This window comes from Aethalodelphis obliquidens, unplaced genomic scaffold (genome assembly GCF_003676395.1).
Source record: "Aethalodelphis obliquidens isolate GAN/ISIS:26980383/991018 unplaced genomic scaffold, ASM367639v1 scaffold20, whole genome shotgun sequence".
In the NCBI taxonomy this organism is placed as follows: Eukaryota; Metazoa; Chordata; class Mammalia; order Artiodactyla; family Delphinidae; genus Aethalodelphis; species Aethalodelphis obliquidens.
The window spans coordinates 14,592,462-14,607,013 of NW_020837964.1; the positions used below are offsets into that span (position 1 = coordinate 14,592,462).

The 14,552-nt window shown below is 38.3% G+C and overlaps 1 protein-coding gene across 2 annotated transcripts in view; it reads right to left on the reverse strand.

The window, feature by feature from the left end:
* The window catches only part of AP1G1 (adaptor related protein complex 1 subunit gamma 1), an 80,806-nt gene that overhangs the window by 47,921 nt on the left and 18,333 nt on the right, over positions 1-14,552 (reverse strand). For both annotated transcript variants that reach the window (XM_027119371.1, XM_027119370.1), the window contains exon 2: positions 6,029-6,232. In XM_027119371.1, coding sequence (XP_026975172.1) covers positions 6,029-6,229 — 201 coding nt within the window. In that variant the 5' untranslated portion in view covers positions 6,230-6,232. The remainder of the gene's footprint in view (positions 1-6,028; positions 6,233-14,552) is intronic.

Sequence of the window (14,552 nt, forward strand, 5' to 3'; positions counted from 1 at the left end):
CACACACACACACACTCACTCACTCACACACACACAATTTTTGAAGAACAAGGTTATAACTGCTTTACCACTGTGTAGCTTGGCAACATAAAATCTACATGGACCAGAGCCTGTTTTTTCATTCTTCTGGCATTAACATTCCTATTGTATCCCATTTTTTTTTCTCTTGAGAAAATTTATCATGAAATATTTTACTCAAAAATTTGACCCACCAACGAGCTTTATCAAATCTTAACATTTTACCCTATTTATTTTAATAAATTTAATATTACAAATTCAACTGAATCCCTCTGAATATTCTGCCTCAATCTGTTCCCTCTCTCTATCCCAGGACTGACCAAAACTCAAAACTGCTGTTGATCATTGTCATGTCATGTCCTTAGCTATACATGTAGAGACAATTGTTTCTGAATGTTTTAAACTTTACACAAAGTATCATATTGTATTCCTGCTCTTTTCACTCAACATCTTTTGAGCACTACTCACATCCAGACAAGAAGCTCTAATTCAGTCATATTCATTGCTATAGAGCATCCCATGTATGAATATACAACTTACCTATTCATTTTTTTAAATAAATTTTTTTTTTTTATTTATTTTATTTTTGGCTGTGTTGGGTCTTCGTTGCTGCACGTGGGCTTTCTCTAGTTGTGGCGAGCAGGGGCTACTCTTCGTTGCAGTGCGTGGGCTTCTCATTGCCGTGGCTTCTCCTGTTGCGGAGCACAGACTCTAGGCACGTGGGCTTCAGTAGTTGTGTCACACGGGCTCAGTAGTTGTGGCTCACGGGCTCTAGAGCGCAGGCTCAGCAGTTGTGGCACACAGGCTTAGCTGCTCTGTGGCATGTAGGATCTTCCCAGAGCAGGGCTCAAACCCACGTCCCCTGCATTGGCAGGCAGATTCTTAACCACTGCGCCACCAGGGAAGCCCAACCTACCTATTCTTTTTGTGGAGATACAGATTGTTCCCAATGCTTTCCTAACAGAAACAAAACTACAATGAACACTTATAAAACGTCTCTTTTTAAACAGACAAGGAGCCTTGATCAGATTCGGGTTTATCAGTTTTTCTTTTGTTTTGATTTAGCAAATATAATTCACAGGTGGTGGTATGAACTTTCATCAGGAGGCATATAATTATTTCTGGTGGTTGTCTCTCCTGTGACATGAGCAGCACTGGCGATCATCAGGAATTGCAAAATGGTAATATCCTAATTCTTCCATTCCTTCTTCATTAGCTGGATTATTCCTCTAAGGAGCAATTTCTCTATGTATACCATTGGATCACCAATAGTTCCTTCAGAAGGAACTTAGCAATAATTCCTTTACAAGGAACTACGGGTAAGGAAAGGCAGGATAAATGTTTGTTTCTTTCATTTATCAGTTTTCAAAATAATGAGTCAGTTCCCTAGTATCCTCCAAAGATGACCAATGAAGTTTTCAAAAAATTTTTATATTATGAACTCACTGATATAAACTTACTTGGTATGTTTCAACTACAATTATTACTTTTATTAAAAGCTCAAACTTTCTCATTTTGAGGCATGACAGCCTCCTCTTGTGGTTACCATATCCTTTTAAAATGACCTCTGTAGTTTTTCTTGCCTTCTGGTACAGTACAACAGTCCAAGCTTATTTTGTACATTTCCTGCCCCAGATTTGGGATCAGCCATCTTTCTAATGGGCCTGACCCTTTTAGAATAAAAGGGTATTTGGAGACCACAATCTGAGCTTAAGTGTGCTCAAGGCAAGGATGCCTACTATCACCTCTTCTTTTCAATATTGTTCTACATGTACAGTATAATAAGGAAATAAGAAAATGTTTAAGGATGGAAAAGGAAGGGAACTGCCATCATTTGCAGACAGTATTGTTGACCATATGGAAACAATAGAGTCCACAGGGACTCTTAGAACTAAGTAATGTTGCTAGGCAGATAAATAGACAAAAATCAATTATATTTCTATATACCTACAACATAATTATTAAAAAATTTAAAGAATGCTATTTCCAATAGGAACAAGAGCTCCAAGGAACCTAGCAATAAGTTTCACCAAAGATGTGTAAGACCTTATGGAGAATACTGTAAAACTTTAGAGAACCTAAGGAAGTGAAATGCTATACTATACTATACTGATGGAGAGGAAGACTATTGCAGACAGGTAATTGGGTACAGCAGGCCAGGATGGAACTGGGGAGAAACAGAACGCATGCCCAGCCTGGAGAAGGTCCCTAGCCTACTACTACCATGTGAAAATGTGGATCCAGTGTTGCCAAATCCTCTGACTTTCTCAGAGAAACTAGAAATCCAGATTTCCATGAGAAGTTCTTTGATTTTTATACATAGGCAGCAAACTCAAAACAATTTTAAGTACTGTGCAGGACAAACAAAATACATCTGTGAAGAATTTGGGCCCTGAGTCACCATTTTCTACTCCTGCAATCTACCCACTTCTTCAGATATTCAACTTTATTTCTGGGTTGTGTTTAAGCCAGACACGTGAAAGGTTACACACCCTACAGGAAATCTATCATTGCTTTTGTTGTAAAAATGTTGAGGATATTGTCTCTTACATTACTAAAAGAGCCCTAAATAAAAGACCCATGAAAGAACATCCCTTTTAGAATTCAGTGCTTTTCCTAAATTTTGTTTGCTGTCCCTTAGGAAATGGTACAATTGGTAATGTCTGACAGTTTTTTAAGAACAAAACATAAATGTTTAATAGTTATTAATTTAATTAACCTTTAGAATAACCCTATAAAGTAGTATCACAAATATCCCCATTTTACATATGAGGAAACAAGAAAGGTTAATAGGTTCTTGCTCAAAACCACACAGACAGCAAAGTAACAAAGCCAATTCACATCGAGGCAGTCTGGTTCCCGCAACTGTGCTCTTAAATTCTAGTAATAACCACCACATAACTGAATCTTTTTTTTCTTGCCTGAGCTGCCTCCCTAACAGCAACTACACAGGCCTTGTGTTCTGAATTCTTCCTTCTCCTAACTCTTACCTTCTACTATTCTTTTTCCCTTTTAAATAGATGCTGGTAACATATGCCATCTCAAATCCTTTTTACTGCAAGGCAGGGCTAAAATAATTAACTTAAAGCAAATAGCTATTTATAGATTTAAACTAAACACAAAGAATGAATAGGTTTTAGAGTTATACAAGGTTGAGTCACTTAAGTCACTTAAACTCTAAATTTCAGTTTAAATAAGTCACTTAAACCCTACATTTCAGTTTCCTCATCTGTACTATGAGGATACTATCTACCTCATGGGTTTTATTGTAAAATTTAAATAAGACTCTTAAAATATGGTTATTAGAAATTTTTAAATTATACATCTGGCTCATATTTAATTTCTGTTGTACAGTATCATGTTAGATACTGCAGTGAAAAAGAAACAGGTGAAATTAGCTTTAATAATATATTTTATTCAGCCCAATATATCTAAAATATCATTTCAACATATAATCAGCATATAAATTATTAGTTAGCTATTTTACATCTTTCTTTTGTACTAAGGCTTCTAAATACAGTATGTGTTTTACACTTACAGCACATCTTAATTTGTACACTACACATCCATCAGAAATATGTGAACTGTATTTAGATTTTATAAAACTCACAATTGATAAATAGATTCACATACCCAAGTTTTAAAACATATTTAAAAGTTTTCCAATAACTGCATCAAGTACCCACCCAAAATTTATTTTCCTTTAATATTCACCTCAGTTGAACTAGCCACATTTCCAAAGCTACACAACTAGTGGCTATCATAATGAACAGTGCACATCTAACAAATAAAATGCAATTAAAGGCTGGCTGTTTTTACACATAATTAAATGAAAATGACACTGTGATTCATACATGCAGGAGAGAGAATCTTGACAGGAACCTTTTTATGGGTACATTATAAAGGCAATTCCAATGGGTAGGGTACCAAATTACTGATACGGATAGGGCCGTGACTTATTCAGAGGGAATGTTTGAATTCCCTTATCCAAACAGAATGAGGGCCTTAAAATTATGATTCCTATTCCCACTCAGAAAAATCTTTATTTTTTTTGTATCAAAACTTTCCTTGAGTGTGAACACTCTCTGCCTAAGACTTAAATGTTTTATCTAATTAAGTTCCAAAACACCTAGACAGACCTGAAAAGCAGTTTTATTTAAACATGTTATAAAAATAAATCTTAGAGATATATAGAGAAAACTCCTTTACAAAATGAAATATCACCAAAGTCTATCCTATGATTTTAAATTCAAGAGTTTGTCTTTAAAGTACACCCTTTGGGGTTTCCCTGGTGGCGCAGTGGTTGAGAGTCCGCCTGCCGACGCAGGGGACACAGGTTCGTGCCCCGGTCTGGGAAGATCCCACATGCCGCGGAGCGGCTGGGCCCGTGAGCCATGGCCGCTGAGCCTGCGCGTCCGGAGCCTGTGCTCTGCAACGGGAGAGGCCACAACAGTGAGAGGCCCGCGTACCGCAAAAATAAATAAATAAATAAATAAATAAATAAATAAATAAATAAAGTACACCCTTTGGAGTATATAAATCTACTGTTTCCATGATGTTAACAGCAGTACACTCTGAGTGGAAGGATTAGGAGTCTTCCCTTCACTTGACTATCTAACTTAATGAGTCTACTTAAAATCAACCAAAAAGAATATATGAATATCTACTTGCTTTATACTAATTATGTCACATACTACATGCATAACCACACCTAGATCCATTTCTGATATAGTAAAAGCATATGACGTTTATTTACAGAAGACAGCTGTTGTTTTTGACTGCCTAGTATCTGGTCCTTTCCTCTGATATTAACACCTCAATTTTCCTTTGGGGAATTAATGCTCTCCCACTCTCAACCATGTATTTCTAGAGAGGCTGATCTCATTTCCTGCCCCAAAATGAGCATAAAAGTAACCCAGGTCAGCCTGGTAAAATTCAATCCCATTACTTTTACTCCTGACGCACAGGCTCAGCAGCCATGGCTCACGGGCCCAGCCGCTCCGCGGCATGTGGGATTCTCCCAGGCCGGGGCACGAATCCGTGTCCCCTGCATCGGCAGGCGGACTCTCAACCACTGCGCCACCAGGGAAGCCCAATCCCATTACTTTTTTGTTTTAACCTAAGGGTGAGGGAATTTCCTTCCACTGAAGTTAATGAGCTGAACAGAAGATAAACTGATGACCATCTTTCCTGATAAATATATCAAAACATTAACAACATTATCTTTGAATAATGCAAATATGGGTAGTATTTTTTTCTACTTGTACCTAATATTGCACATTGTTTCTTTTAATTTTGCAGTCTTTTCCATAAAAAGACTACTTAGCATATAATTAAATTCTTAAGTGAAATAAAATTCAATAGCATTCATAAGAATTAAAAAACAACCCACTATACCCTTCTCTGTGACTCAATCTCCACAACAAATGTGGAAAGAAGAAAGCACTTATCACCAAGAATATCATGCCCAGACTGGCTATATGTGTTTGTATGTGGGAGCAAATCAAGAGGCAGACCTGTACAGTGGTTATAGCTATCAAGGAATGAGGTAATTAGGACAAAATCCTTAAATCCTATTACTTGGCAACTACCTAATTTCTTTTACTTAAAAACATCTGTCAGTGTTCCTCATAGTATCACTGCACTGAGGAAATAATTAAGAAAACATTTAGCAAACTTTTTAAAATGTATACTCATTATAGTCCAGGCCCTCTGTCAGAACAATCACAATCTACTGGTTAATCCCGGTCAATCTTTAAACTCACTGCCACCATTAAAACATACCCTAATCCACATAATGAGAGATTCCCAATGGAAAGGAATTGATGGCAATATCATGCCTTCCCAGGTCTGCAGCTTTCTCTCTCAATTCTACCCTCAGTCCACAATAATCAGACTACAAGGACATCAAAAATAGCCTGTCCTCCCCAACAGGAAAGACTAACAATCCCTGACCTATTGACATTAAAATAAGAGTACCCTTGCTAGATGTGGTCTCAGCCCAGCCTACCTGTCCAAAGTGAGCAGGGTAGCCCAGCATGTGCATATATAGTAATTTTGCCACATTCCGACACCGGTATGTATTGTCTTCTTCTCTAAAAGATGACCGAATTGCAGCACATTCTTTCTGGATCATTTCTCGTTCTTCGGCTTGGGTTCGGGCTGTCCGGATGGTCCGGATCAGCTCCCGCAATCTGATGGGGGCTGGCATCCTCTGGATATGGAAAGACATTAAATAAAGACGTTCATATTTTTTACTACCAAAACCATTCACACAACTTCCCACACACATTTCTGATTTTTAAGAATTTAAGACTTGCTGAGTCCAGTAATACAAAGTTCCAGCAAAGCTATTACATACAAACCCCTCAATTCATTAAACCTCTGGAAAGAACACAAATAAAAATGTTAAGTATTAACTAAAGCAAAATAAGACATAAAATACACCAATGACGTAAAGCCTATCACTAATATCAAACTATCTTAGGAACTAACTCAACCCAAATCTTTAGGCAATCCTTAAATTAAGGAAAGGCCTATGCCTAACCTTTAAGAAGATAGATATTTTCTGCTCAACTGTTGTTAAACTCAACAAAGCTCAACAAAGTATCAGAGAAATACTGAATATGATCATAATTAAAGCTCAATTCAACAAAATGAAAGTTTAGGAGAAAAGACCAAATATCAGATTTAAACACCTTTCCAAGAAGCATAATCATCTCAGTATCCTAGGTACTCTTTGAAAATGTGATGAGGAAAAAAATAATAAACTGATCTCAGCATACAAAACTGTCAACTGAAAAAAACGCACAACCTAAGAACTGAGAATTATGTTTTATTCAGGGCATTACTGATGCCCAGGATACAGCATCTCAGATAGCTCTTCCAAAGAAGTAAGGGAGAAGCCAGGATATATAGGAGGTTTTGCTGTGGAAAAAAAACATGTAGTTGAACATCAAAAGATGACTGCTAATCCCAAAAACAGATGTCTCAAGGTAATGATTTTAGTGCTTTTCTATGTATGGGAAGATGCAAGAGTCTGGGCTGACTGAAATCATTCCTTTGATATGCATCTTAACTATCTAGGGCCCGTATCCTGTTTTTCTCCATCCCGAATTCCCCTCAAGGTGCACCATGCGGGACAGCTGCAGTGGCTGATGGTTTCACAGCTACAACATCCTTTGTTTACTGAAATGGCAGGTGACAAATTTTTGTCCAAAACACTACTGGTGTCATATTCTCATGAATATTTTTTAAAGTAATAATAATAACAGAGGACCTATAATAGACAAAACAATTACGAAAATTTAAAAAAAAAACCCACAGATGGAGAATTTGCACTACCTAATTTCAAGAAATACTACAAAGCTACAGTAATCCAGACACTGTGGAACTTAATTTAAGGACAGACAGAGAATAATGGAGCAAAACAGAAAGTTTAGGAATAGACCTACACAAATATGTTCAACTGATTTTCAACAAAGGGGCCAAGGTTATTCAATAGGAGGAAGGATAGTCTTTCAACAAATGGTGCTGGCACAACTGGATATCTACATGAGAAGAAAAAAATTAACCCTGGACCCTAACCTCACACAATATACAAAAATTAACTCAAAATGGGACACAGAAGGAAATCTTTGGAAATGTGAGTTTAAGCAATCATTTCATACACAAGCAAAAAATACAAAAGAAATAATTAATAACTCGCATTTTATAAAAATTTTTAACTTTTACCCTTCAAAAGATGTCATTATAAAAATAAGGCAAGCCACAGAAAGAGAAATAATACAATTCCTATCCTACAAAGGACTTGTATTTAGAATATATACTTCTACAACTCAAAAATAAAACAATCTTACTTAAAAATGGGGAAAAGATTTGAATAGACACTTCTCAAAAGAAGGTATATGAATGGCTGTAAGCACATGAAAAGATGCTAACATCATCAGTCAGCAGGGAAATGCAAATTAAACTATAAAGAGATATCACTCCACACCATTAGAATGGCTAAAATTGTAGGCAAAAATATAGAACAAATGAACTTTCACAGACTGTTCATGGGAATGTAAAATGGTTCAAATACTTTGGAAAACAGTTTGGCAACTTCATATAACGTTAAATATACACTTGGCATATGATTCAGCAAATCCACTCCGTATTTACCCAAGAGAAATGAAAATATATATTCTCACCAAGACATGTACACAAATGTTCAAAGAAGCTTCATTTATAATTGCCACAAACTGGAAACAACCCAAATGTCCATAAACAGGTGAATCATAATCAGTATACCCCTATAAAAGAATACTTCTCAGAATAAAACAGAACCAATACACAACATACAAGAGTCTCAAAAACATTCTGCTGAGCAAAAGAAACAAGAACAAGAGAGTACATGTTGTATGATTTCACTTATATGAAACTCTAAGAAAGACAAGTCTCACCTACAGTGATGGCAAAGAGATCAATGATTACCTGAGAGGATAAAGATAGGGACTGGACTGGGATGCAAGGAAACCTTCTGCGGTGATAGAAATGGATATATGCACTTCTTGAAATTCACCAAACTGTATACTTAAAACAGTTGCATTTTATTTTATACATATTATACCTCAAAGTTAAGAAAAATGATAGAATTAGATAATCATTACAATCACCTTCAGTACATATTAGCTGTGGAATCCTAAACCAATGACTTTCAATGTTGTTCTAATCTAATATACCAGGAGGACGTCCCACTCCAATCAGTTCACTATGGTATCAATCCTCAAGGTAGGGATAGTACATTAGGAATTTAGAAAAGTTCCCTAGGTATTGATATGCTCTGGTATATTGGCCCTCTTAAGATTGTGTGTCCTAAACTATGCAAAACTACCTGTATAAGGCTGTTTTGTTACTTTTTTTTATATATAAATTTATTTTATTTATTTATTTTTGGCTGTGTTGGGTCTTCGTTGCTGCCTGCGGGCTTTCTCTAGTTGGGCTGAGCAGGGGCCACTCTTCGTTGCGGTGTGCGGGCTTCTCATTGCGGTGGCTTCTCTTGTTGCAGAGCATGGGCTCTAGACACGTGGTTGTGGCTCGTGGGCTCTAGAGTGCAGAGCTCAGTAGTTGTGGCGCACGAGCTTAGTTGCTCCGCAGCATGTGGGATATTCCAGGACCAGGGCTCGAACCCGTGTCCCTTACACTGGCAGGCAGATTCTTAACCACTGCACCACCAGGGAAGCCCCTGTTTTGTTACTTTTTAAAAGAACTATTCAAGGGTCTAGCGTTTGTAGTTTACAAAGCACTTTTACATTTATTATCTTCATCATCTCATTTGTTCCTTAGATCATTTTGAAGTAAGGGCAGAAAATCATTATCCCCACTTTGCCTTTGATGAAACTTGGTCTTAGAGCAACTATTCAACTTGCTTAACGTCACAAAGGCGGTAGCTGACAGAGCTAGCACCTGAACCTGGTATTAAAACTCCAAGAGTTCTTCCCAATACTTCAAAAATAAACATTATATTGGACTTCCCCAGCAGTTCAGTGGTTAAGACTCAGCACTTCCAATGCAGGGGGACATAAGATCTCACATGCCGTGCGGTGCGGCCAAAAAAAAAATTTTTTTTAATAAATAAATAAACATTATATATACATGAAATAATATGATTGCTAGGATTTGTTTTAAACTACTCCCGGGGGAGGAACTTCCCTGGTGGTCCAGGGTTTAAGAATCCGCCTTCCAATGCAGGGAACGCACGTTTGATCCCTGGTCGAGGATCTAAGCCCGTGTGCCACAACTAGAGAGAAGCCCAAGCACCGCAACAAAGAGCCCGCACACAAAGAAGGATCCCGCATGCCGCGATGAAGATCCCAAGTGCCGCAACTAAGACTCAACGCAGCAATAAATAAATAAATAAATATTAAAAAAAAGAAAATACTCCCAGGGGAAAAAATATTTAGGAAGGAAAATAGGAGAGAAAAATATGCAACAAAATGGGCAAAATATTGATCACTGATGAAGGTATATGATAAATACATGATGGTACATTATATTATTCTCTATTTTCATGTGTATTAGAAATTGTTCATAACCAAAAGCTTTTTAAAAGTCAAAAAGCCTCAACAGGGGCTTCCCTGGTGGCGCAGTGGTTGAGAGTCCGCCTGCCGATGCAGGGGACACGGGTTCGTGCCCTGGTCCAGGAAGATCCCACATGCTGCGGGGCGGCTGGGCCCGTGAGCCATGGCCGCTGAGCCTGCGCCTCCGGAGCCTGTGCTCCGCAACGGGAGAGACCACAACAGTGAGAGGCCCGCGTACCGGAAAAAAAAAAAAAAAAAGCCTCGACAAACAAGGCATTTCAATCCTTAAAATTTTTCATAAATAATAAAAAATATTAATAGAGATCTAAATAAAGAACTACTTTTCACAATAACCATAAATACCACGAACTTCAGGATAAAACAAAATTTAAGGGTAAGCAAAACCAACATACTCTATATTCTTTCAACACAGTGAAATATAAGAAAAGCATAAAGCTACTACAGCTCTCAGAGATCAAGAACTAAATATAAAATCAGTTTTCAACTGTCTAAAGCCCAGTCACTGTACTTTCTTTCCTTCTTCTTTTTTTTTTTAATCTTTTGGCCATTCTGTGCAGATGTGGGAGCTTATTCCCTGACCAGGAATCGAACCCATGCCCCCTGCACTGGAAGCATGGAGTCTTAACCACTGGACTGCCAGGGAAGTCCCTGTACTTTCAAAGAGAATAGTATTTATTATCAACCCTAACTTGGTGTGTGGGGAAAAAGAGAAATCTAAAAATCAATCGAGATTAATGGTAATACTCTGCTAAGAAATAACTTCTCTCTAGGAAGACCTCAATGATTCTACAGAGCAAACAAAGACTATCAGAAAAAGCCTAAATCTAGTCCCAAAACGTGTAGTCCAATGAGAAAAATCACAAAAGTTTAAGCCAGCTGAGAGAAAAACAAGTTACCTGGAGCAATTTCTCAGCTATCAGCCTCAGAATCACAGAAATATAGTTTATTCCACTAGCTTTTTTTTTTTTTTTTTGGCCGCACCATGCGGCATGTGGGATCTTAGTTCCCCGACCAGGGATCAAACCTGCGGGCCTTGCACTGGAAGCACAGAGTCTTAACCACTGGACCACCAGGAAAGTCTCAGAGCCACTACCTTTTTATGGAAGATACTGAGGATGCAGGATGTTAACTACCTCGCACAAGGTCACAGAATTAGTTGCTAAGGCTGCCTCTAGCTTAGAGAAAAGCAGTAATTTTTTTTCCCTTGGGCTATGACAACTTACTACTACTTGACTTCTTTATATATCACAGGAAAATATCTTAATAGGTGTCAACTAAAAAAATGCACATGGAAGTTGAGAATTATGTTTTATTTGAGGCATTACTGGAGACTATAGCCAGGGATAGAGCCTCTCAGACAGCTCTGAGGGACTGCTCCAAAGAGGTAATGGAGAAGCCAGGACACATGAGTTTTTGTAGGAAACAAAACAAAAAGAAACATGTAGTTAAACATCAAAAGATGTTAATCACAGGGCTTCCCTGGTGGCCGCAGTGGTTGAGAGTCCGCCTGCTGATGCAGGGGACACGAGTTCGTGCCCTGGTCTGGGAAGATCCCACATGCCACGGAGCGGCTAGGCCCATGAGCCATGGCCGCTGAGCCTGTGTGTCCAGAGTGCTCCGCAACCGGAGAGGCCACAACAGTGAGCGGCCAGCGTACCGCAAAAAGGAAAAAAAAAGATGTTAATCACAAAAAACAGACAAGTTAATGATTTTAGTGCTTTTCTATGTATGGGAAAATGCAAGAGTCTAGGTTTACTGAAATCATTCCTTTGATATGCATCTTAACTACTGAGGGCTGGTATCCTGTTTTTCTCCATCCTGAATTCCCTTCAGGGTACACCACTGGGGGGCTGCAGGGGCAACAGTGGCTGATGGCTTGATGGCTGGAAACGCTCTTTGTTTACTGAAATGGCAGGCAACATTTTTTTTTGTCCACACAGGCATGAATGAAAAACAAAAGTTTATTTACATAGTACTGAATTTAGTTTATATTTAGTATATTTCAGAATATATTCTAAGATCAAAACTAAACAAAAAGTTCTAGTTCCAGTGAAGATGGGTATAAACAACACTCCATGGAGACTCCTTCCTCTCTCTCCTCTGAATGCAACTAAAATCCTCGACAAAATGCATGCCACAGCTACCTGAGGACTCTGAAAAATAAATGACAGCAAGCAGACTGGAGAAAGAGAGCAGAATTTTAAGTTCCCTCAAACTGGCAAGAAGCTATCATTTTCCTCCAGTATTGCCCAGCCTGTACCCAAGGGCAGCCCAAAACCCAGAAGTGCTCGCTGGGTACAGAGAAGGAACTCTAAGAAAAACCCTCTCTTTCTGGTCCAAGGAGCAGGGAAAGAAATATAAAGGACAATGGAGGAAAAGGCTCTCTTTTGTTTAGTTTTGTCCTTCACTCCACCCGTGCCCCTAGGCAATACTGCAAAGGTGCTGGCTGTGGCAGAAAAGCAATGGCAGCAACAGCCAGGCAGGCACCTAGAAACGGGGAAAGGGAGACTCTGCTCTTCTGACCAGAGGAGCTGTGATCCTAAGAGCATGGCATAAGTCACTCCCTATCCTCCCACTGCTTGATAAAGGATGAATTCGCCAAGAAAATACAACAATCCTAATTGCAAACGTATTCGACAGTAGTGCTAAAACATATATGAGGCAAAAATTGACGGATATGAAAGGAAAAATAAACCACCACTCAATTATAGTTAGAGACTTCAACATGCTTTCTAAGAATAGAACTATAGACAGAGTATCAGCAAAGGTGTAAAAGACGTGAATGCCACTGTCAACTAACTGGATCTAACCAATATCTATAGAACACCCCAACCAACAACAACAGAATATACATTCTTCTCAATTACAGAACATTCACCAAGATAGACCATGTCTTGGGCCATTAAAAAAAAAAAAAAGAATTCCCAGGCGGTCCAGTGGTTAAGAGTCGGTGCTTTCACTGCCGTGGCCGGGGTTCAATCCCTGGTTGGGGAACTGAGATTCCGCAAGCCACGCAGCCAAAAAAATAATTAATAAATTTAAACGAATGGAAATTATACAAAATATGGTCTCTGACTGTAAGGGAATTAAACTAGAAATCAGTAACAGAAAGCTAACTGTAAAACTCTCTGTGTACTTGGAAATTAAACAATACATTCCGAAATAATCCATGGGTAAAAGAGGAAATATCAAGGGAAATTCATAAATACAGTGAACAAAAACATAAACACACATCAAAATCTGAGTTATACACTAAAGCAGTGCTTAGTGGGAAACATACAGCATTAAATGCTTGTATAAGAACAGAAGAAACATGTCAACAATCTGACAATATAAGGTTCTACTTTAAGAAACTAGAGGGAATTCCCTGGCAGTCCAGTGGTTAGGACTCCAAGCTTTCACTGCTGAGGGTACGGTTCAATCCAGGTCATCCGTGGTCAACCCTGGTCGGGGAACTAAGATCCCGTGAGCTGTGTGGTGCAGCAAAAAAAAAAAAAAAAAAAACAATACTAGAAAAATAGCAAAATAAACCCAAAAGAACTAAAAAAAGCAAATAATAATAATTTTTAAAAATCCAGAAATCAATTAAATTAAAAACAAAAAAATATATCAAGTCAATGAAACCAAAACCTGGTTCTTTGAAAAGACCAATAAAATTGATGAACCTCTGACCAGACGATAAAACAGAAACAATACAAATTACCAATTATTAGGAATGAAAGAGGGGATATCACCACAAACATCAGAAGGATAATTAGGTAATAGTATGAACAACTCAATGCACATCACACCTGGACATCCATATGCCAAAAAAAAAAAAAAAAAGAACCTTGACCTAAATTTCACACCTATTAACTCAAAATGGATCATAGATCTAAATGTAAAACATACAACTATAAAACTTCTAGAAGAAAATATAGGAGAAAACCTTCATGACCTGGGGTTCGGCAGAATTCTTAGACATTATACCAAAGGCACAACCCACAAAAGAAAAAAATGATAAAACTGTACTTTTTTTTTCATAAAAAGTACAAACTTTTGTGCTATGAAAAACACTACTAAGAAAATGAAAAGACAAGTTACAGAGACTGGGATATTTGCAAATCACATATCAACAAAGGACATGTTATGTATTCAGAACATATAAAGAACTCTTTGCGGTACGTGAGCCTCTCACTGTCACGGCCTCTCCCGTTGCGGAGCACAGGCTCCGGATGCACAGGCCCAGCGGCCACGGCTCACGGGCCCAGCCGCTCCGCGGCACGTGGGATCCTCCTGGACCGGGGCACGAACCCGCGTCCCCCGCATCAGCAGGTGGACTGTCAACCACTGCGCCACCAGGGAAGCCCTAAAGAACTCTTAAAAACACAACAGTTAAAACAAACCAACCCAGTTTTTTAAAACAGGCAAAAGATTAAAATGGATACTTTACCAAAAAGGTATAAGGATAAT